The sequence below is a fragment of the Puma concolor genome, chromosome B1 (assembly GCF_028749965.1).
Source record: "Puma concolor isolate L17-30 chromosome B1, mPumCon1.1.hap2, whole genome shotgun sequence".
NCBI lineage: Eukaryota > Metazoa > Chordata > Mammalia > Carnivora > Felidae > Puma > Puma concolor.
Window position 1 is genome coordinate 174,367,294 of NC_141670.1, and position 25,594 is coordinate 174,392,887.

The 25,594-nt window shown below is 38.3% G+C and overlaps 1 protein-coding gene across 1 annotated transcript in view; it reads left to right on the forward strand.

Moving 5' to 3' along the window:
• Positions 1-25,594, forward strand: part of SMIM14 (small integral membrane protein 14) — an 81,828-nt gene that overhangs the window by 19,692 nt on the left and 36,542 nt on the right. Inside the window, exon 2 of the mRNA XM_025921346.2 lies at positions 17,682-17,791. Within this exon, the coding sequence (XP_025777131.1) occupies positions 17,717-17,791 (75 nt within the window). The 5' untranslated portion in view covers positions 17,682-17,716. The remainder of the gene's footprint in view (positions 1-17,681; positions 17,792-25,594) is intronic.

Sequence of the window (25,594 nt, forward strand, 5' to 3'; positions counted from 1 at the left end):
GAAAAATAAACATTAAAAAAATTAAAAAGAAAAATATGTAAAAATAGAAACTTATGAATCTGGCTCTGGAGCCACCTAGAAGGAAGAGAAGCGAATAACCTATAAAAAGTTCTCAATCTTACTCTGATATGGCAGTTGATAAATATTCAATAATATAAACTGCTAAAATCAATAAGACAAAATGTTTGAAGAAGAAATATAAATGCCAATATGAAAAGATATGCAGCCTTATTGGAATTAGGAAATTAAAAACAATGATATATATTTTGGGGGCCTGACATTTTTTTTAGTATATCCATATATAGTTGAGCGTATCCATGTTATTGTACTATCAGTGATAATAATACTGTATATAATTACTGTGTTATACAATTAGTAACATGTGCTGTGTGCTGTTGATAGAATTAAAATTTGCAAAGGCTTTTTGTAAATGTCCTTAGACCCAGAGATTTAATTTGTTTTGTATTCAGCCCCACAAAAATATGGGCATAAAGATGTTTGTTGCAATATTAACAAAAAAATTAGTCCATGGAGTGCCTGGCTGGCCCAGTCCATTGAGCATGTGACTCCTGATCTCAGGGTCATGCGTTTGAGTCCCACATTGGGGGTAGAGATTACTTAAACATTGGGGGGCATCTGGGTGGCTCAGTTGGTTGAGCTTCCCAACTTCGGCTCAGGTCATGATTTCACCATTCGTGAGTTCAGTCCCCACATTGGGCTTGCTGCTATCAGTGCAGAGCCCACTTTGGATGCTCTGTCCCCCTCTCTCTGGCCCCCATTTGCACGCACTCTCAAAAATAAATAAACATTAAAAAAAAAATTGGAAAGTCCCTAACTAATCTCTACTAAAGGAATGCTAAAATTGTATGTTCATGTTTTTGGAGTCTTATGTAGCCATTAAAAAGTATGAAGTAGAGTTTTATGTAATGAAAGGTGTGAAGGCTTTTTATGCTACAAAAAAGTAAATTGCAGAACATGTGTGAGGTGATCTATAAGATCTACCAAAATGATATATGTATATACATATTTATAAGGGTGTAAATACATGTGAAAAGACCTGCAAGTATTCACACTGGACTGTTAACTGTGGTACCTCTGGGGAAAGGAGGAGAGTTGGGGAGGAATGGGAAAGTTGACATTTTTCATTTTACTCTGTGTACTTCTGGGGATATTACTGATACCAGGTGATCTGCTAAAAATCTAACACTAATAACTTTGCTGTTCTATGATTTGCTACTAAGAGTGTTTAGCCTCATTAGGAACCACTTTTAAGAAGTTTATTTCCCAAGGAATCAATCCTGTGTATAAGCATGTAATTCCATGGCATAATTCTAGAGACTTAGTGTAGTGAAACTACAATATCTACTTTTTTACCTTTTCCAGAGTTATAAGCTGGCAATTAAATTTGACTCCCCAGAGGTGAAATAAGGTAAATTAAACCCACCCAGCATGAGCTGGAGTGTTTAAGGTTCTAATAGCAGATTATAAACCGGTTAACAGCACTGGAAAATTCCCTCAGCATATAGAAACAGGATGACTCAAGTGACATATTGCAGCTGAACTCTACTGGGAAAGGTTTGTTATTTGCAGTGGAAGGAGGAAATGACCCGGATCAGAGCATTTGCCCTCCCAACATTCAGAGTGTATTATTTCACTTCTTTTCTATGGTAGGAGTTGTTTAAGAGAGGATAGTTTGAGAGCTTTAGATGTGTGCATTTGTTTTGCCCTTTTAAGGCGTAAAAAGCAACCTTTAGGGGCTCCTGGTGACTCAGTCAGTTAGGCATCTGACTCTTGATTACAGCTCAGGTTATGAACTCACGGTTTGTAGTATTAAGCCTCATGTGGGCCCTGCACTGACATTGCAGAGCCTGCTTGGGATTCTCTCTCCCTATCTCTCTGCTCCTCCCCTACTTGCTCTCTGTCTCACTCTCAAAATAAATAAAAATAAACTTTAAAAAAGTTGCCCTATTGTGGGCAAGACAGAACTGGGTTACTGAATCAGAATCTTGGTATGTTAGAATTTATTTCAGGGTGTTTTACAAATACCTAGAATTTATGTCAAGGTACAGAAAGGTATTTTACAAATACCTAAGGGTATTAAAACAATTCTTTTGGTGTCCTTGTTTCAGAGTTGTTCACCTCCTCAATATATATCCTAATGTGAGAACAGTGCTAAAGAATACCAAAATCATGAGCTTGACTCTTACAAACAACCAGCTTTATTGCAGTTGGTCATAAAATGTCAAAGTCATGAAAATATGAACAATACACTGAAAAAATTCAAAATAATCCAGGGGAGGAGAGGAGGAATTACACATGGGCATAGATAAAATAGATGAAATGAAACAGGCCATTGGTTGATAACTACTGAAGTTGGGTGACAGCTTCTGGAGAGTTCCTACACAATTCTACTTTTTCATATTTTGAAATTTTTAATAATAAGCATTTTATATATTAGAGTCTTCCTTTTACAGTTAATACTTGCGATAGCAATCTGACTGTGGGCATAAATTAACCGACAGTTTATAGGTTGCTTTTTTTTTTTTTAATGTATGTTTATTTTGAGAGCCGCTTAACCGACTGGGCCACGCAGGTGCCCCTGATAGAGCAACTTCTTAATGTCTCTGGACACATGAGATTTATTTTATTACTATTATATTTTAATGTTTATTTTTCTGAGAGAGAGAGAGAAAGAGACAGAGTGTGAGTGGAGGAGGGGCAGAGAGAGAGGGAGACACAGAACCTGAAGCCAGCTCCAGGCTTCGAGCTGTTAGCACAGAGCCTAATGCAGGGCTTAAACCCACGGACCTGAGTTGAGGTCAGATGCTTGACTGACTGAGCCACCCAGCGTCCCTGGACACATGAGATTTAAATGTGAGGTAGGATTGGTTAAGTTTTTTTGCTCTAGTGCTTAGCTGCTTGTGTGCACTGATGCTTGTTCTGAGGTCCTAGCCAAAAGAGAACTGTTTCCATTCTGTTTTCAAAAAACAAATAATTTTAAGTGGAAACTACTAACTGAAAACTGAATAGTACTTAAAACAGCTGAAGTTTATGTGAGGAAAGTTCCACAGAAGCATAGCGCTATTGAAGAATGTCCTGTTTATAAGTGCGTTTTCTCATTTTACTGGAACTAGTTAATACTGACATATACTTTAAAATTCTAGGTGATTTACGTGCTCCTGGCATATAGATACAGAGAAAATAAACTTCAGAAATTCAACAAATATTTATTAATGGCTGTGGCTTAAGCAGCAGAGGAGTTATTTGGAGACAGAGTGATGACTAAAATAGGTTCCTGCCCTCAAGAAGCTGTGGACTTTTTGCAGGCGGAGGTGATGGTGATATTGGTGGAATCTAATTTTGCCAATCAAATGAATTAAAAGGAGACTTGAAACTAGCTGTGTTTTACAATTTTTATGGATGATGATAGGAACAGGTCTCCCTTTATAAAAGACAATTTGTTAGCATTTCAGTGTTCAGAGGCTGCAGAACTCGGTAGGTATTAGGCATTTTAGTATTTGAATTTCATATTTAAAAACTTATAGTATCTTTTAATTTCAAATGGCATTTTATTGGCCTGGGGAGGCACAGATAGGAAGTAAGGACCAGTATTATAAGTGGACCAGTATTTGCTTATGTCTACACCAGTACAGTCTGTGCCCTTTTATCCCTATGGACAATTTGCAAAGAGGTGAGAAACAGGCTTTTAAGGGTGAATTTTATCTGTAAGGGTAGGATATATTTACTTTCAGGTTTTCTGTGTTAGATATGTATAGTCCGTTCTCTGACATGAAGGCTAATCTTTTTTTTTTAAATATTTTTTAATGTTTATTTATTTTTGAGAGACAGTATGAGTAGGGGAGGGGCAGAGAGAGAGAGGGAGACACAGAATCCAAAGCAGGCTCCAGGTTCTGAGCTGTCAGCCCAGAGCCTGACGCGGGGCTTGAATCCACGAACCGTGAGATCATGACCTGAGGCCAAAGTTGGCCACTTAACCAGCTGAGCCACCCAGGTGCCCCTTTTTTTTTAAAGTTGGGGTCAGACAAACCTGTGAGGTAGTCAGAGTTTGTATTTGGTATTTCCTACCTTCTGGAGAGTTAGGCTCTCCAGCTTAGGTGGTTGGCAACTCTTCTTCCCCTTCCAACCCCCAGCTCCTGCTTAGCCCAGGCAAACAGATCTAAGAAGATACTAGATGGGAAGTAGGTTTGCCCTGACTGTTGCGCAACTTGATTTCACCTCAATCTATCTTGGATATTTCCCCAAATCATTATAAAGAAATCCGCCATATTCTTTTCAACAGGTGTGTAGGGTTTTGTGTACTCATACTATCATTTATTTAATCAGAACCACAGGGATGAAGGATATACACTTTGCTTTATCATTTTTTGCTCTTATAAACAATGAACATCCTTATACAACAACATTGTGTGTTTATTTGGATATGGATATCCAAGTTAACTAGATAAATTAATTTTTACCAATCTTCTGATAGATGAAAGTGATACTTTGATTTGTACCTCTTTTGTTTTTTGTTCATTGCCTCTGTATTTTCCTGTGAATGTGACCTTTGCTCATTTTTTTGTTAGGTTGCCATTTCTGCATTGACTTTTCAGAGTTTCCTGTAAATTAAGGAAATTAACCTAATATGTGTTGCAAGTGTTTTTCCAAGTTCTTATTTTTTTATTTTAAGTATATTTTTGGTTGATAGAAATTTTTATAATTTTTGGCTGTCACAAAAGTATTATTCCTTTATAGTTTCTCAGATTTATGTTCTGCATATATCCCACTTGTCTTCTTGTAGTTAAAAATTTGTGACTTTTAAAAGTTAAACTTTTTCTATATTTTGAAAGTCTTAATATATGGGTATACATTCATTATAAGAAATGTTTAAAAATTGACAAAATGAAAGTCTGTCCTTAAAATTATATTCTTTTCCCTACAGCTAATCACTTTTTAAGTTGGATGTATATTTTTCCACTCTTTTATGTATGCATCATACTAAAATTTAAAAAAAAGTTATCTTAGCAGTAATTAATAGTTGATTGTTGAAAGTGGTACCTTTATAAATCCCCCTCAAAAATCATGGGTCAGTTTGTGGGCATTCTTTTTTTTTTTTTTTAATGTTTATTTTTGAGAGAGAGTGTGCACGTGCGTGCAAGCAGGAGAGGGGCAAAGAGAGAGGGAGACAGAATTCGAAGCAAGCTCTAGGCTCTGAGCCGGCAGCACAGAGCCTGATGCAGGGCTTGAACCCAAGAACCGTGAGATCATGACTTGAGCCGAAGTTGGATGCTTAACCAACTGAGCCACCCAGGTGCCCCAATGTGGGCATTCTATTCTAATCCATTGCTCTAGTTGATTGTTTCTATGTGTGGCCTTATTTTAAAAAGTCAAATCACTAACGCGTCTAGAATTTGTTTTAGTGTAAGGAATGAGGGTAGGGAGCCAGCTGTGCCTTACATCACTTACGGAATAATTTGTCTTTCCTCCAATAACTTAATGTGCTGTCATCAAACCTAGATAATTCTAGAAAGGACACCATTATCTCTGACCTATTCAAAGAGCATTTTGACTAGGCTTCCTATATTGATTAGCTTCCCTCCTGTTTTCCGTAATGCAGCTGAGATGATCTTTTCGAAACATACCAGCATAAAACCTTTTATGGGCTTCACATTGCTATTTGGATGAAGACTTAATCTTGACCATGGCCTAAAGCACTGTGTGTGGCCCATCTCTTGACCTCTCTGGTCTCATTTCAGGCTACTCTTGCTCTCTGGATGCCAGCACATTGTGGCTTTCTTTGAGTTCTTCCACTATGTCATACTCTTACTCCAGGGTCTTTACCCAGCTTTTCCCTCTGTGTCTGGAATGCCTTCTGGACCTCTGTCCTCACACCTTCTTTCTTGCCCTATTGTATTCCAGTGCATTCTTCCATTTTAAACTCAAAGTTAACTTTTTTAAAAAATTTATTTATTTATTTTGAGAGAGAGAGCGTGCATGGGAGGGTCAGAGAGAGGAGCGAGGGAGGGAGAATCCCAAACAGGCTCTGTATGTGGGGCTCGAACTCTTAAACCCTGAGATCATGATCTGAGCCTAAACCAGGGGTCAGACGCTTAACCAACTGAGCCACCCAAGCGCCCCCTAAAGTTAGCTTCTTGATAAATTCTTCCCTGATTAGATAAGTTTAGAACCTGTATGTGCTGTCTAGGCACCATTTAGGTGCCCTTTTTTTTTTTTTTTTGAATAACAACTTTATTGAGACGTAATTCACACACCGTACAATGAAACAGTTAAAGTGTAAGTAAAATGCAGTGGCTTTTAGTATATTCATGAAGTTATGTGACCATCACCATAATCAATTTTAGAACATTATCTTTACCCCAGAAGAAGGCCAGTACCATTTAGCAGTCAGTCCTCATTTCTCCTCAAGCCCTCACTCTAGTCCTGGACAACTAGAATGTTTTTTTCTTTTTTAAATTTTAGTAAAACAAATATAACAACTTTTGCCATTTTAACCATTCTTTCAAGTTTATAGTTCAGTTGCATTAATTACCCTCACAGTGTTGTACAATTATCACCACTATGTATTGCCAAAACTTTTCTATCATCCCAAACAGAAACTCTGTACTTGTTAAGCAATGACTCTCCAATCCCTTCTTCCCCAGCCCCTTGAAATTACCATTCTACTTTCTGTATGAATTTTCTTATTCTAGATATTTCATGTAAGTAGAATCCTACAATATTTGTCCTTTTGTGTCTGACTTATTTCACTTAGCATAATGTTTCATGGTATATCAGAACTCCATTCTTTTTTATGGCTGAATATTATTTCATTGTGTGCATATACCACATTTTGTTTGTCCATTTATCAGTTGATGGACTTGTGGGTTGTTTCACTTTTTGGCTATCATGAATAATGCTGTGATGCATATTTAGCATACAACTATCTGTTTGAGTCCATTTTCAAATCTTTAGGGTATATACCTAGAAGTGGAATTGGTGGGACATTGATAATTCTATGTTTAACTTTTTGAGGAACCACCAAACTGTTTTCTAGAGAGGCTATACCATTTTATGTTCCCATGGGCAATACAAAAGGGTTCTTTCTAATTTCTTCACATGACTTTTTTTTTTGTTTATTATTTTTTGAGAAAGAGCACGTGGGCATTAGTAGGGGAGGGGCAGAGATAGAGGGAAAGAGAGGATTTCAAGCAGGCTCCGTGTTGTGAGCCCGGGGCCTCATGTGGGGCTCAAACTCAGGAACTGTGAGCCAAAATCAAGAGTCTGACACAACCGACTGAGCCACTGAGGCGCCCCTTATCTTTTTATGATAGTCATCCTAATAGGTGTGAAGCGGTATCTCATGATTTTGATTTATATTTCCCTAATGATTAATGGCATTGAACATTTTTTCATATGCTTATGGGTCATTTATATATCTTTAGAGAAATGTCTATTCAAGTCTTTTGCCCATGTAAAAATTGTGGGGTTTTTTCTTGTGTTAGAGGGATTCTTCATATATTCTGGATATTAAACTCTTATCAGATATGTGATAGGCAAATAGTTTCTCTCATTTTGTGGTTTGTGTTTTCAGTCTTTTGGTCCATTTATCTTTTTTTTTTTTTAAGTTTATTTATTTTGAGAGAGCATGAGTGAGAGTGGGAGAGGGGCAGAGAGAGAGGGAAGATCCCAAGCAGGCTCTGCACCATCAGTACAGAGTCCAACGTGGGGCTTGAACTCATGAAACCATGAGATCATGACCTGAGCTGAAATCAAGAGTTGGACACTTAACCAACTGAGCCATCTCAGTACCCCTTGGTCCATTTATCTTTTATAGCATTTACAAGTTTGTATTTATAATTTTAAAAATATTTAGGTAATTATCTGTCTTGATATTAGAATGTGAACACTGTTAGGGAAGAACTGTATCAGATTTTGCTCATTTTTATATATATATTTTTTAAGTTTATTTATTTTGAGAGAGAGGGGGAGTGGCAGAGAGAGAATCCCAAGCAGGCTCCACACTGTCAACGCACAGAGCTTGACATGGGGCTTGAACTCATGAACCATGAAATTACGACCTGAGCCAAAATCAAGAGTCTGACGCTCAACCAACTGAACCACCCAGCCACCCCCCTCATTTTTATATTTCTAATGCCTAATATAGGTATTAAATGTTTTTTGATTGAATGAAGTTCCCTTTAGTTAATTTATGAATTGTTCCGTTGATCTTAAATCTTAAATATTAGTTGGCCATGGAGCACCTGGGTGGCTCATTCAACTAAGTGTCTGACTTCATCTCAGGTCATGATCTCATGGTTCGTGAGTTTGAACCCCATGTTAGGCTCTATGTTGACAGCTCAGAGCCTGGAGCCTGCTTCAGATCCTGTGTCTCCCTCTCTCTCTCTCCCTCCCTCTCTCTCTCTCAAAAATATACATTAAAAAAAATTCTTTTAAATATTAGTTAGCCATCTTGGCCTCTCACTTGTTACTGTTATTTTTCAAATCTTCCTAGTTATTTCCTTGCTTTTGTCCAGTTACTTCATGCACCCTTCTCCCCCCCGCCTGCCACATTGGTATCATTTTAGATAACATATTTTTTTTTCCTTCAGAGAGCTTTCTTGGTAGGATAGAGGCTGCAAAATTCTCTTTGTTAGTTTGGGCTGTTACAGCAAAATACCAGAGAATGAGTGGCTTAGACAACAAACATTTATTTGTCATAGTTCTGGAGTCTGGTAGGTGCATGATTAAGGTGCAGGCAGATTCAGAGTTTGGTGAGGGCCCTCTTCCTTTTTTTTTTTTTTTTTTTTTTGGACTCATCTTAAAAAATTTATTTTTATTTTATTTTTTACTTTATTTTTTTTTATTTGTGAGAGAGAGAGAGCGAGCGAGCAGGGGAGATGGGTAGAGGGGGGGAGAGAGAGAGAGAGTCCCAAGCAGGCTCCATACTCAGTGAGGAGCCTGATGTGGGGCTTGATTCCATGACCCTGGGATCATGACCTGAGCCAAAATCAAGAGTCTGATGCTCAACCTGCTTAACCACCCAGGCACCCCCTCTTCCTGGTTTATGTGTTCTTCACATGATATACAGAGAGAGATCATTCTCACATCTCTTCTTAGAGACACTAAATCCATTCATAAAGATCCACTCTCATGACCTAATTACTCCCAAAGGTCCTGTCTCCAAATACCATCAAATTGGCTATTAAGGCCTCAACATATTGTTAAATAACAAAAACTCAATTGAGTAAATTTAAAGATAAAATTAGCTTTATCCAACAATTCATGAATTGGGCAGCATCCTGTTTAGCAAATAGAAAGGAGCTCTGCTGAGCTTTAGAAAAAGAAAGGTTCTTAAAGATAGAAAGGGGGTAGAAAAGGAAATTATTAGCAAAGAATGCATTGTTTTAGGCAAGGTCAGCCTCCTAAGGGGAATGGAAGGGTCTATCAGGAAGATTATCTTACTAGTGCTGACTAGGAAATTCTATGTTGACTGGTTAAAAGTTGCATTCCTGGGGGGTCAAAACTTCAGTCAGGTTGTATATTAAGTCTTGGTTTCCTGATACGGAATTTAGCACAAGGGACTCCATTTTGACTTGCTGTCTCCTTTTTAACAATTCACCCCTTTTGATGAGACTCTCAGCTTAACTGAGAGATGTGATCACAATTTAAGACATTAGTTCCACTCTCAGCTCTGAAGTTCTCACCGATTTTGTACGTTTTTTATTTGGGATATTCATAGGTTGTTACCTTTTTTTCTTTTCTGCTTAGTCTCTGTAATAGGCCACAACTTCAGGCTCACAGTTTTGGTTTTTAAAGAATTTATTTTTAAGTAATCTCTACACCCAATGTGACACTTGAACTCATAATCTCGAGAGCAAGAGTCATCCTATCAACTGAGCCAGACAGGCACCCTCCAGGTTAACAGTTTTTAAGTCAGTCATTCTCTTTGTTCCTTTTCTGATATTCTCATCTTAGGGAGATTATTTGCATGGTAGCTAGTAGCTAGGAACATGCATGTATTTTGAGAGAATACAATGTGGCAGAGAGATTATTATGATTATTAGAAAGAAGATAATTTCCCAAAGTTTGGAGTGCACTTCAGAGCTATGATCCCCAAGACCAAAACCAATGAAAATCAAGTAAGTCAAGTCAAAGAAAGACCCTGTTGAAGGAGGTTACCTTTTTAAAGAGAGAGAGAGAGAGAGAGAGAGAAAGCGGGGGAGGGGCAGAGAGCGGGGGCAGAGGATCTGAAGCAGGCTCTGCACTGACAGCAGAGAGCCAATGTGGGGCTCGAACTCACTATGACCTGAGCTGAAATCAAGAGTTGGACACTCAACCGATTGAGCTACCCAGGCATTCCAAGGAGCTCATCTTTTTTTTTTTTTCCAACGTTTTTTTCTTTTTTTTTTTTTTTAGGGACAGAGACAGAGCATGAACGGGGGAGGGGCAGAGAGAGAGGGAGACACAGAATCGGAAACAGGCTCCAGGCTCCGAGCCATCAGCCCAGAGCCTGACGCGGGGCTCGAACTCACGGACCGCGAGATCGTGACCTGGCTGAAGTCGGACGCTTAACCGACTGCGCCACCCAGGTGCCCCCAGGAGCTCATCTTTTTAAGCCAAGTGGTTTGCTCAGTGATCTTATGTAACTGAAGTTTTCACTTTCTCAGAAATGTTAATCCAGGTGTAGCAGGTAGTAGTGGCCATAGCACGGATACCTCCTTGCTCAGCTAAAAGATGAACAAGGGCTATTCTGTTATCAAAAACAACTGTGGCCAGACAGTCTAAGGGTTTTTGTTGGATAGCTATTGTAGATTTTACAATACTTTCAAGAGTTAAGGAAAAGTTTCTAATCATAGCCTCATTTACATTTACTCCTAACCATGGAAGTAGGGCCCTGCCAAAGATAGTGAATCTTGAATCCTGAAAGCCTCCTGATAGGTCTTTTCTAACTTGACAATGTAAACTCAGAAGAGTTGACCAAAAGGAGCACACTTTGGTAACCAAAGAGGTCTTGCCTGAATCTGCACCAACTGTCTAAGCATTTATAGGCCCAAGGAGAATGATAACCACTGCAGACAAAGACAAACCCTGTGAGGGCACAAACCATTCCTGTTCAGGCAGTATTGTTAATAGATTCATTCACAAGAATTGTGTTTGCTCGTCATAGTCAGGGGTCAGTTAGGTTTTCTCCTAGCCTGAAATAAAAAGTTCTAAATTTCACTGGCCTTAGCAGTGGCCTGGGAGGTGGTAGTATTATCTTTCCAGGCCAGTGCCAGAGTAAAGAAAAGAAAGTGAAGAAGAAAGGGTTTCATGTTTAAAGTATTTAGTATTCATGTTTAGTTAAAGTCTTGATCCAGTGTCTTGGGAGGAAGCATCTTGCTGTTAGCTAATCTTCCTAGTCAATTTGATGTAGAGGCCCCCAGTGTTTGTGCAGGACCAGATGTCAGGTGCAGTTTGTCAGCTTTGAAATGTGTATCTAAGGTTCATGTCCCTATCATCTGGGTAGTGAGGAGGACCTTTCAAGGAGATTTAAGGACAGTCTTTATTCTTTAATGATTCCAAATCAGAAGAGTGGGAGAAAACTGGGAACATTAGCTTGATGTGTCATAGCCAAATATTTGAGGGAACCTGGAATTCAGGATCCAGTCCACTTTTAACTGAAAACACACATCTGACTTTCCTTGAATATGGAGAGGTTTCCCTTATTATTTCTTACAGCTTAATTACACATATTAAAGTTTTTAACCTTTAGAAATCTTAGTTTCTAGTGAAAATAAAAAAGTAAACAGTTGTGAACTGTCATTTGCATTAACATCCTGTGGCTTGGCAGACTTTAAATACTTTTTAGGGGTGTCTGAGTGGTTCAGTCGGTTAAGTGTCTGACTCTTCATTTTGGCTCAGGTGATGATCTCATGGTTGTGAGATCAAACCCAGCATTGGGCTCTGCACTGGGTGCAGAGCCTGCTTGAAATTCTGTTGCTCCTTTGCCCCTTGCCCTTCCCTCACTTGGGCACACATGTGTGTGTGTGTGTGTGTGTGTGCACGTTCCCTCTCTATAAAAAAATTTTTTTTAAATAAGTACTTTTATAATTTCTAGAAACATGCTTTCCCCAAATATCTTTAGTTCCTCTGTAAAATGAAACCAAAAAATTGATAAACCTATGTTCAGTAATTAGTGTTTCAGTATTTTATCTTATTTGGAAATGATCTGGATATTTAATGAATTTAACTTAAATTATCATCTAACTTAATAAAATTTTAAGGTTTCGGGTTACCAAAAGATTTGGGAGAAACTAAAATTTACCTAAAACTTTTTATTCTATTTAACATCTATTTGATTGTTTTTAACCATTATGTTTAGATTACCCACAAAAGCCATTAGACCTTAGACAAGACCAGCCATTGCCCCAAGGTGTTTTTTTAGCTGACAAATTTTGTGAGAGATAAAATGAACTTATTTGACTAGTAAACTCAGGCAGAGTAAAAGTTTGTATTTAGCCTGATAACTCTAAGGACATGTCTGCTTTAAATTAAACCAACACACTTTAACTAGCTTTTATATTGAAAATTGACCTAGATCATGTGAACTTGAAAAACACTTGGGTTCACTTCTATTATATTTCTGAGATTTACAAGTACTTCATAAGCACTTACTTTTTAAAATTTTTTTTGTTTATTTTATTTATTTATTTTGAGAGAGACAGAGACAGCACGAGTGGGGGAAGGGCAGCTAGAGAGGGAGAGAGAGAATCCCAAGCAGGCTCTGTATTGCCAGCACTGAGCCCAATGTGGGGCTTGAACCCACAAAGCTGTGAGATTGTGACCTGAGCTGAAACCGAGTCATACACTTAACTGACTGAGCCACCCAGGCGCCCCCATAAGCACTTATTTTTAAGCCAGTTAAACAGAGCTGTTTTTTGTTTTTGTTTTTTTAATTTTTTAATGTTTTTATTTTTGAGAGAGAGAGCTCTAACAGGCGAGGGGCAGAGAGAGAGAGAATCCCAAGCATGTTCTGCATTGTCAGCACAGAGCCTGATGCTGGGCTCAAACCCACCAACCATGGGATCATGCCCTAAGCTGAAATTGAGTCCAACGCTTAACCGAGTCACCCAGGCACCCCTGTGTTTTGTTTTTGTTTTTGTTTTTGTTTTTGTTTTTGTTTTTGTTTTTGTTTTTTAAAGTAAGCTCTACATTGGGGGCTTTGTGCTAACAGTGCAGAACCTGCTTGGGATTCTCTCTTTCCCTCTCCCTCTTCCCTACTTGCCCACATGGTCTCTCTCTCAAAGTAAAATAAAAATAAAAACTGTCTTTAAACAGTTCTTATTTAAAAATGTATGTACAGGGGCGCCTGGGTGGCGCAGTCGGTTAAGCGTCCGACTTCAGCCAGGTCACGATCTCGCGGTCCGTGAGTTCGAGCCCCGCGTCGGGCTCTGGGCTGACGGCTCAGAGCCTGGAGCCTGTTTCTGATTCTGTGTCTCCCTCTCTCTCTGCCCCTCCCCCGTTCATGCTCTGTCTCTCTCTGTCCCAAAAAAATGAATAAACGTTAACAAAAAAAATTTAAAAAAAAAAAAAAAAAAAAAAAAAAAAAAAAAAAAAAAAAATAAAAATGTATGTACATTTACATCTTTGAAAAAGAATTTTTAATGTTTGTTTTTTTTTTTTTTTAATTTTTTTTTTCAACATTTATTTATTTTTGGAACAGAGAGAGACAGAGCATGAACGGGGGAGGGGCAGAGAGAGAGGGAGACACAGAATCGGAAACAGGCTCCGGGCTCTGAGCCATCAGCCCAGAGCCTGACGCGGGGCTCGAACTCACGGACCGCGAGATCGTGACCTGGCTGAAGTCGGACGCTCAACCGACTGCGCCACCCAGGCGCCCCTAATGTTTGTTTTTGAGAGAGATAGAGTATGAGTGGGGGAAGGGCAGAGAGAGAGGGAGACATAAAATCCAAGACAGGCTCCAGGTTCCAAGCTGTCAGCACAGAGCCTGATGCAGGACTTGAGCCCACAAACCTTGAGATTATGACCTGACCGGAAGTCGGATGCTTAACCTACTGAGCCACCCAGGCGCCCCTATATTTACACCTTAAAGGCATGGCAGAAGAATTCAGGTTCCCCTGAGGACTTTGGTAAATAAGAGATAAATAAATATATAGGAGCTAAACAAGGAGGTTTTAGAATTAGTAAAAGGAATAGGTGAACATTGAATTGCCTCTAGAGCTGCATTTCTAATTTTGCTAAGATATGTAAGATGTAGACAATTGCTTTCAATTCCTCAAAGAATGAGGTTGCAATTCGAGTGACATCATAGGTTGATCCACCCATCTAATTACACTTTTTTTTTTTTTTTTTTTTTTTAGTAAAGACTTTTACAAAGACTTTAAAAGATTTTTCCTTTCCTTCTGGGTACCTAATTTTATTTTAGCTTAGGGGAGGAGGCCTAAAAAAACATTCTTAACAGGCTCTGTATGTCAGCTTTCAATCTAGCCTATTTCCAGTCACAGAGCTACTTAAAAATTCTTTTAGGTGTCTTGTCAGTTTTCATCTGGGACAAACAGCAAACATTTCTTGCCATATTGAGTAACTCCCCCTTGGATATATGGGAGGGATTCCCAATGAAAGTGCAAAAGGTAACTTATTTTCCTTTCTTTATTGGGTACTACAGACAGATCTCAGAGTGCTGACTCTAATAAGAATGTTCATCCTTAGCCAGCTTCTTCCAGTTTTTCCAGGATCCCATCTGTAGTTCCGTTTTTTACCAGAATTTGGCAAGATTTTTTATTTTTAATGTTAGTTTTTCTTTGGCTATTTAAGAGAATAATGTAGCATTTTGCCAGAAAATCTCTTAGAGTCCCATTTGAGAGGAGCCCTCCTTTGAGGTCAGGTATGGGAATGACTGAAAGGTCATTAACTTGGCAGACTTTTGTTTATGGTCCATAAAGGCAACTCAGAGGAGTACTAGAATGAATATTCAAATAAAGGAGGATAGAGGAAAACAGTAAGAGTTATATCAGTTTTTTTGCTTTTAAGTACTTTTTACATCTTTAATTTTTCACTAGCCTTTTATAACAAATCTTTTAATGAAGCTAGTTTGGAATTTTGAAGCCTTTTGGAGTCTCCTGCATACCACTTAAAATAGTATCCCATTCTGTTTGATTTGGAAGCCCTTGCTTTTAAGGGCACTTGTTAAATGCTCTTATCTAATTGGAACATTTCTCATAATGGCCATTGTAATTCTAGGTTGTAATTCCTCTGACGACTGGTAGCAGTTTGGTAGGACCCTAGCCACAATTAGAATTTAACTCGCCTTTTCTGTGCAGCCATATCTAGTCACAAATGGGGTGTAACCCACATTTATGTCTGGCCATATTTTGGGGCTGCCAATCTGATGGTTACCAAGCCAAGTTCTCAGGACACAAAAAATCTTCGCAAAATTTTGCCACTTCTATTAATATTTGTGTCTTCTGGACCATAGTTCTTAGGCATAAAATAAGAACAGGTGCCGGAAGGAAATATGCTTGACTGTTTAGAGTTTAAGGATCCCATAAGCCAAGTTTAGGTTTCTCAGAGCTGAGCTAATACCTAAAAGGGATGTGCCTCTGGGTTGGGAATTGTACGGTATACATCATTGCACAGAAGTTTTCTTGAGTTTGGCAGGTGACCTAGAGTCAGCCTAACCTGTTCTGTGACCAACTTGATGTCAGAGTCTTTGAGTTAGGTAATGAATACACTAACAGCTCTGAAGTATTGTGCCAGTGCCCACCACCAATTTTTGTGGCTTTTTTTTTTTATGTGATTCCTGTTAGTTATAGCCCTTATCTATACAAAATAAGACAAACATGTGCACCCTAACATAGCAGCAGCAACCATAACATGTTACTGTAGACTGGCCAAGAGAAGGCTTTATGTACCATCACTGATTCCTAGCATGGATTAAACCAGCAGACTCCAGTAAAATGGGGACTGTGGATTGGAACTGGGGAAAAGACTAAACCACCAAATCCCAGTAAGTGGAGACTATAGACTAGAACTGGAAGGGTATTCCAAACATTGTGGACTGAGCCAAGAGGTAGGGACTCAGGTTTCAGATGGAACTGTGTGCCAGCTCAAGCTGACCGGACTGGAAAGCCAGTTAGCTTAAGAGCTCAGCAAAGAGTACGGAGCTCAGAACTGACAAGAACTCCGTGATGGCCCTCAGAAATGGCTAGAAAGAAAGTAAACTCGAATATTTCATGGGGTACCACACCTATGTTTCTTGTTGTCCCCAAAGATGTCAGAAGTCTCCTTTAGTCCTGCTGCCTTCACCACATTCTTTAAGTAACAAAAATTAAACTGAGTAAATGTAAAGATTTGGCTTTATTCAACAATTCATGAGTTGAGCAGTGTCCCATGTAACAAATAGCAAGGAGCTCCACCAAGCTGTATAAAAGGAAAGGTTTTTTTTGTTTTTTGTTTTTTTTAATAATTAACTTTATTATTTTTTTTTAACATTTATTTATTTTTGAGACAGAGAGAGACAGAGCATGAACAGGGGGAGGGTCAGAGAGAGAGGGAGACACAGAATCTGAAGCAGGCTCCAGGCTCTGAGCTGTCAGCACAGAGCCTGATGCGGGGCTCGAACTCACGGACCGTGAGATCGTGACCTGAGCGAAGTCGGACGCTCAACCGACTGAGCCACCCAGGCGCCCCTAAAAGGAAAGGTTTTTAAAGGCAGAAAGGGGGTGGAGAAGGGAAATTATTAGCAAAGAATGCATTGTTTTAGGCAAGGTCACCTTCCAACAAGGAATGGAAGGGGTTTGTGGATGGATTATCTCACTAGTGCTGACTAGTGAGATAATTCCATGTTGACTGGCTAAAGGTTACCATTCTTGACGGGGTAGGGGGAGGTTGAAACTGCAATTAGATAGGTTATTAGGACTTGGCTTGCTGACATGGAGTTTAGCACAAGTGACTCCATTTTGTTGCCTGGTATCTCCTTTTTATTTTTTTTTAATTTTTATTTATTTTTATATAATTTATTGTCAGGTTAGCTAATATACAGTGTGCTCTTGGCTTCAGGAGTAGATTCCTGTGATTCATCACTCACATACAACACCAAGTGCTCATCCCAGCAAGTGCCCTCAATGCCCATCGCTCATTTACCCCATCAACCCTCACTCAGTTTGTTCTCTGTATTTGAGTCTCTTATGGTTTGCCTTCCTCTCTGTTTGTAACTCTTTTTTCCTTCCCTTCCCCACCATGGTCTTCTGTTAAGTTTCTGAAATCCCAATTATGAGTGAAAACATATGATATCTTCTCTGACTGATTTATTTCACTTCTGCTGTCTCCTTTTTAACAATATCAATTTTAGCAGGGGCACAAACATTTATTCTATAGCAGTACTATAGCTAACAAAGAATTAAATTATTAAGCAGAGTAGAACTCTAGCATCATCTGTTTCACAGGAGGGCCCAGTATAGAACATCAGAAGACATTCACATTTGTAGGAAATTAGTCTGATGGCAGAACAGGTAGGCAACCATTTGTGTGGATTCATAAATTACATAGTTTATAATAAATATGAACTATCCTTAGTTTAAGAGAACTATTAGTTAAGAGACCTGTTATATTAAGAATTTTTCATAGCTTAAGGGAAAGAATAACTGAACAGTAGTCTTACAACATTTTTTCCTTCCTCCTAGATTTAAACAGTCAAGTTAAATCAAACTGGGAAATCATGGCAGAAGGTGGATTCGATCCCTGTGAATGCGTTTGCTCTCATGAACATGCGATGAGAAGGCTGATCAATCTGGTGAGATGAATGGGATGGTCCTATTCAGAATTGAACTGTATCCCTTCTGTCCTGTTTTTTGGGGGGTGGGGGGCGGGGGGGGGATGTTGGTTATTGGAGAATTTTCATCTGATGTCACTAAAATTATTTCATAATTGAAATTCCACAATGGTTTAAGTCATAGTGGTTAAAGTGCTTGCCAGCAATTCTTCTATTAGAGATAAAAACAAAACAAAACAAAAAAAAACCAAAAAACAGATTGCTACCTTTTATTTATGGTAGATTTCTTTTGGTGAAATCACCATCACGGGAAGATGACACATTTGTGTGTAGCCTTTTCTGTTCTATATTAACAAATATATAGTCTTCAGCTATATGGAGCTGTTTACCTGATAAACTGCTATGAAGTTATAGTTCCTATTGTGACATGGTTCAAATCCTACTCCAATAAATGGCATGACAATAAAAATTTCTCTTTTTTTTTTTTTATTTAAAATTTTTTTTTTTTTTCAACGTTTATTTATTTTTGGGACAGAGAGAGACATAGCATGAACGGGGAGGGGCAGAGAGAGAGGGAGACACAGAATCGGAAACAGGCTCCAGGCTCTGAGCTATCAGCCCAGAGCCCGATGCGGGGCTCGAACTCACGGACCGCGAGATCGTGACCTGGCTGAAGTCGGACGCTTAACCAACTGCGCCACCCAGGCGCCCCAAAAATTTCTATATAAAGCATTTCCAAGTCCAAATCAATTATTTGACAGAGGCAGGTTTCTGAACAACATGCTTTAGATAGTCTCATTGAATTGATTGTTGTGAGATTTGAATTTGTAAAGTTTTTAAGACTCTCCTAGTCTTATAATCTTAAATACAGGAGTCTTTATTAAATACAGGACGTTATACCTTTTTTATGTACAAAAGAAGAAATTTGACTATTAACAATAAGTATATTGTATTATTATTATGTTAGACATAACATTTTGTTGTTCTAGAAAGCTCTTGTAAAGAGGTATATTATCATAGACCAGGTAATAAAGGCAGGAACAAACATTTGCTCAAATATTTGAGTTGTTGGTGGTTAATAAGCAGGTTTTCCGCTGACTCAGTGTCTGTATGTAGTGATCAGAAGTGTGTTTCTTGTGAATGATACTCCTTTTAGAGTCAACATATGCTAGGACTTATGATCCTAAAAAATTTCTTACAGGGAAATCAATAAAATAAGAACTTATAAAATTAATAAGACTTGTGGTTATAGAAATAAAATAGGAATGTTATATCTCTGACAACTTGATGTAAAAATAGATGAGTCTAAGGAGAGAATATTTAAAATATTTTCTCTGATTTATGATGTTAAATAGCTGATAGCTTTTATGTCTAAATTTCAGGGTAAGGCAAAAATTTTTTTTTTCAAATGTGATGCTAGGCACAAAAAATAGACTTGTAATTTAACTGGTAAATTTTCCCAGGAGATCATTTTTTCTTTTTTTTTTTTTTTTAAATTTTTTTTTTTAACGTTTATTTTTGAGACAGAGAGAGAGAGCATGAACAGGGGAGGGTCAGAGAGAGGGAGACACAGAATCTGAAACAGGCTCCAGGCTCTGATCTGTCAGCACAGAGCCCGACGCGGGGCTCGAACTCGCGGACCGCAAGATCATGACCTGAGCTGAAGTCGGCCGCTTAACCGACTGAGCCACCCAGGCGCCCCAGGAGATCAGTTTTTAATAAGAGTTACTACCTCTTTTTTTCTTAGTGTCATCTTTTTATTTTTAACATAGTATCTATTATGCTTTTTTCTCTTAGCTCTGCTGCTTTTTTTTTTTAGAGATGACTAAAACTAAGCCCTACTCTTTATGATCCCCTGTACATTTTTTTTCTCTTCAGTAGGTTGTCAGGAAAACTCATGTTTAGCTTTGTTTTGTTTTGTTTTTAATGAGCACATTCATACCTGATGGGACATTATTGATAGCAATCCTAGTGTGAAGTACTTTATGTGAAAATAGGTTTTAGATTTTACAAACCTTTAAAAGTGTACAGTGTACATTTTTTAGTCTATGCTGGATATTTTCACATGATGTAAATTACTGATGGGTGATCCTGGATGGGTGATCTGCTAGTGTATAAATTGCTGATAGCAGTATTGAAGATTCCAGAAGGGAGGAGAAACTCACTTGATTTCAATGAGGAAACTTGCTAATTAGGCTTGATAGACATTTGTTTGATTTGAATTGTGCTTTATAGTTTTTATTTCTTCTTTTATTTAAACTCCAATTCAAGCAGCATTTTGGGGCCATACCTACCTTATCGATATTAAGTACTTTCTAAACTGAAAGAGTATAAAGGCAACATCTAGAAATGACACTTAGCATCATCTTGCTTTTCTGTACCCACACACACCGTATATATACATGTGCATAGGAAAAAAAGCCTTGAAGAAAATATGTCAGTGTTAACAGTGTTTATCTCTGGATTGTAGAATATAAGGTGAGAGGGTTTTTTTTTTTTTTTATAGTTTTCTGTATCTTCTATGATATACTCAGGAAAAGGGCTATTTAACAAAAAGAATCTTTTTTTTTTCATTTAAACATTGTCAGCACTCTTTCATACTGTACTAGGCTTTTATACCTCTCATGCTTTCGTTATCTTCTACTCTTACACTTCAGAGGACCTGTTTTTAGTACCTTTATCTTAACTACTCTGTGGAAGTCTAACCCCCCAGTCTATATTTAAAAGCAGTTTATCTGATGGTATAATTTTTTTGTATTAGTTGTAACTACCAGAATTTAGATGTCTGCCTGTTCAGAAAACTCATGGGTATATATTGGTGATGACAGAGCAGAGGTTTATTACCCTCATCTTTCTAAAAGTAGACATTGAGGGGTGCCTGGGTGGCGCAGTCGGTTAAGCGTCCGACTTCAGCCAGGTCACGATCTCGCGGTCCGTGAGTTCGAGCCCCGCATCAGACTCTGGGCTGATGGCTCAGAGCCTGGAGCCTGTTTCCGATTCTGTGTCTCCCTCTCTCTCTGCTCCTCCCCCGTTCATGCTCTGTCTCTCTCTGTCCCAAAAATAAATAAACGTTGAAAAAAAAAAAAAAATTAAAAGTAGACATTGAACTCATCTTTGCAATAGAGTAGCATCTCATTAATTTTAGGTTCTAATTTGGAATTTTTGTTACTTTTTACTTCGTATAACCAAATTGGATTTTCTTGTAGGTTAGAGTATTATCAAATTCTGAGAATTTAAGGTGCTAATAGCAAGTAAAAACCTGGGAACACTTAGAGATTTTATTTATTTTATTTTATTTTTTTTAATTTTTTTTTAATTTTTTATTTTTTTTTATTTATATATGAAATTTATTGTCAAATTGGTTTCCATACAACACCCAGTGCTCATCCCAAAAGGTGCCCTCCTCAATACCCATCACCCACCCTCTCCTCCCTCCCACCCCCCATCAACCCTTAGTTTGTTCTCAGTTCTCAACAGTCTCTTATACTTTGGCTCTCTCCCACTCTAACCTCTTTTTTTTTTTTTCCTTCCCCTCCCCCATGGGTTCCTGTTAAGATTATTTATGGTTAGATTATTAATTGTGTACTGGACTGCAGTTTAGTTTTGCCTATTCTGTGGAAATAGGTGGGCTTTGCCAAGGGATATTTTCAGCTTAGGAGCAGTTAAGATTTTACCATTGTTTCCTTTCCATTTTAATAAAGTTCTGTTCATTCACAATTTAAAACTAAATTCTTTTCCTAATTTAGTAATGATATCAGTTAAGGTTCTTTATTATAGGTTATAGAAGTTCTGACTGAGTTAAGCAGAAAAAGACCTATTAAAAGGATAGTACGTGGCTCACACTAGCACGGACTAGGAGAACCTAGCATGGAAAATGAATACGATCAAAGGGAGGGTAAGTGCCAAAACAAGAGGGAGCCAAAGTCGTGCTGCAGAGCTAGGGCAGCCAAGAAGCTGCTTGCTCCTGAATTCTAGACTTTCGTATGTCCAAGTGTTGATGCAGCATCTCCATTTAGATAACTAGTAGACATCTTACACATGATGTGTGCATTACCAGACTTCTTTTCTTGCCCCCAGGCTTAAACTTCCTTGTCTCTTCTATTCACTCCATTATTCTGGTTGCTCAGGCAATACCTTTTGTGTCAATTTTTACTCTTTCAGCCTCATAGCTAATGCAGAAACAAATCCTTTTGACTCAACCTTAAAAATATATCTAGAATCCAGACATTTCTCACACTTTCCATGTAGCATCCTGTTCTAGTCTACATCAGCTTTTGCCTGGATTATTAAATTAGCCTCTTTATGAGTCTCCTTGCTTCCACCCCCTTGCCATGCCCCACTTTCTGCAAGTTTAGTTTTCACTACAGCAGCTGAAGTGATCTATTTTCGATAAAACAGATAATGTTCTCCTTCCCTCGAACTCCTGCATGACACTTAAAGTGAAAAAAAATTTACATAGCCCTACATGATCTGTCCCTTCTCCACCCCACTCTTCCCTTTTGCTCATTTTGTCTAACAGTTCTGGCCTCTTACAGGTCACACACAAATGATCAATAGGGTAAAGACTTTAGACTTTTCTATAGCGAAACTGGAAGGCATTGGCACAAAGACTTTAAGTTCTGAAAGGAAATTATTACAAATCCAGCATTCTGTATTCAACCAAAGTGTCAATCAAATAGGAGAGAATCTTCAAAAATCCTATCTCATGTACCATTACTTAGAAAGGTGCTAAAGAATGAACTATTTTTCACCAAAATGAAGACATAAACCAAGGAGGGAGACTAAGATTTGAGTGTAGAAAGTGAGAGGTCTAGCACATGCAAGAAGCAAAAGTAACTTCCAGGATAATGGTGAATGGAAATCCCAAGGTGATAGCTGTGCGTCAGGTTTGTGGATACAAGACAGCTGGTTTCATTGAGAGGGTGTCACACAGCTCTAGCAGAGACTTTTTCAGGAGGATGAATTGATAGAACACCTAGTGAGTCGAGACATTTTGTGATCTAAAAAGCTGAAAACAAGTTGCCAAAAGTCCTAGAAAACCAAGTAAATGGGGGGAAAAAAGAACATTTAACTTTAAGGAAATACAGAAAATAGTACAGAAAAGAAAAAGTAATTATAATTTACTACATGGTTCAAATGTGAAGAGCATTTACATAGTCATAATAATGTTAAAACTATTGAGCTAAACCAATTTATGATTTAATTACTAGCAGATGGGAAGAGTGTACATGTGTGTTGGGTTCAGAAAAGAGAGAACTAGGTCTTCTTAGTCTATACTGGTGAATCAATGGGTATTGCTTAAAACTGAAAAATCAAGAAGTAGCAATAATGCATATTTATAAAGACATGGAGGTAAATACTAAAATAATCAGCTAAAAGGTGAAAGTCGTTCCTCTATGGGAGGAGAAATAGGTATGCAGAAATGAGGAACTGCTTTTTTTCGGAACAGACTGGCAAAAGTGTTTATTTAACTCTGAATTGTATACATGAATAACTAATAAAAATTAAAACAACAAAAAGCAAAAACCTTCCAGTTAGGAGTAAAAAGACAAGGTGTGAGTCTATTAGGTAGCTGAATATGTTGTGTATCTTTTTCCTCCATGGAATGTAAGGTGACTGGTTGAGGCCTTTGCTACCGGCTAAAACCAGGTTACTGCTTTCTAAGAAAAGTAGAAAATATTCATGGGAGGGCTTCTAGTTGGATGTTAAGGATCAAGAGAGAAGCCAGAGTAACCCCAGACCTTTATTTTATTTTATTTTTTTTAATTAATTTTTTTTTTTTTTAACGTTTATTTATTTTTGGGACAGAGAGAGACAGAGCATGAACGGGGGAGGGGCAGAGAGAGAGGGAGACACAGAATCGGAAACAGGCTCCAGGCTCTGAGCCATCAGCCCAGAGCCTGACGCGGGGCTCGAACTCACGGACCGCGAGATCGTGACCTGGCTGAAGTCGGACGCTTAACTGACTGCGCTACCCAGGCGCCCCAACCCCAGACCTTTAGTGGATATAAAAGAGGAGATGGTTCAGAAATGAAATGTGCTATATATAAAGCCTTAGAATGAAGCTTTCCCTACTTTGAGCATTAAGAGGCTAGCATTCTCTAGCCTGCCTGCATCCTTCCTTGATAAGGAAAGCTGTTTGTATACGCTGTCACCATCCTGATCCTTTAATAACTATAAAGAGGAAAACAAGAAAGCAGTTGAAGAAAATAAGAGGACCACAGTGTGGTTGGGCATAGCTAGCTACATTCAAAGACAAGATGAAATAATTAGATGTGTCTAATATGAAAAATCATTGTGCAAGTTATGGCTATAAGTGCAGCTTCATATAAGTATGTTGTCCTGGTCTTAAATATCACCAGCAACATGATTTTCTGAAATGGTGAACAATTCTTTGTAAAGTTATAAACAAAACTAAGTATAATATTCCTTTGATTTAAATGCTGAATTCCAGTTAAATTCCTTGGTAATTTAGTGTCAGCTAACCAAAAAATATCTTGCTGTTATTTTTTTAATGGACTTAGATTAAAGGCTCAGATTTTTCACTTATGTGAATAGGTGGCAGGACATTTGAAAGTCATGTGGGATGTAAGCCAGTCACAACAATCGAAGATCTGCCTCTCAGATATCCACGATGCCCTGGTACTGACACATTGGAGAACATATGATGGGAGGAGAAGTAGAGTTTAAAAAAAAAAAAAGGAGGGGAGCCTGGGTGGCTCAGATGGTTAAGAGGCCTACTCTGGACTTCAGCTCAGGTCATGATCTCACAGGTTCGTGGGTTCGAGTTCTGTGTCGGGCTCTACTCTGACAGCGTGGAGCCTCCTTGATATTCCTTCTCATTCCCTCTCTCTCTGCCCTTCCCCCACTCATGTGCATGCACTCTCTCAAAATAAATAAACATTAAAAAAAAGAGGAAACCCAAATAAGCTTATGAAGGTAGGCAAGAAGAAAGAAGAAAGCGTAGTTCATAGAAAGCACAAGTAAAATGTTATGTGTGAGTGGGTTCTCATCCCCTGTTAAAAGAGTTAGATTGGAGTCTTGAAATGCTATTTACAAGGAAGACAGTTACTAGGGTGTCTGTGTGGCTCAGTCAGTTGAGTGTCTGACTCTTGATTTTGGCTCAGGTCATGATCCTAGGATCATTGGATTGAGCCCCAAGTTGGGCTCCACACTCAGCATGGAGGCTCCTTGAGATTCTTTCTCGCTCTCTCTCTTTCCCTCCCTCCCTCCATTTGCCCCTCTCTCCCCCCACCCAGTCTCTCTCTCTCTCTCTCTCTCTCTCTCTCTCTCTCTCTCTCTCAAAAAAAAAAAAAATATATATATATATATATATAGTAGGTATGTGATAAAGGAGTGAGGAAAAAGCTATCTCAAAAGAATGCAGTACTCTTAATCTTAGACACAATATAATTCAAAGCCAAAACAATTAAGTGGAACATGGAAATAATATTGACAAAAGATAGAATTCATCAAAAAAATATGGACCTTTATGTCTTGAACAACGGAGAACACAAAAACTATTATAAATACAAGAAGAAACATTCTTTAGAAGTATCTGAGAAAAGATAGTGAAAGCCATAGAGATGCCTTTGTGGGGTTGGAGTGTGAGAACGTGGGGGATGTGTGTGTGTGTAGGTCAGTATATGTTTGTAAATACATAGGAATGGTTTCCAAGGGGTATACTGGAGCTCATAATAATGGTTATATTGAGGAGTTTCAAGTTAGTCTAGGTACTAGCTTAAGCCCATGATGTAAGTTTTCCTTTTACAAATGAGGAAACTGAGGTACAGAGAAGTTAAGTCACTCTTTCCAGGTGTCAGA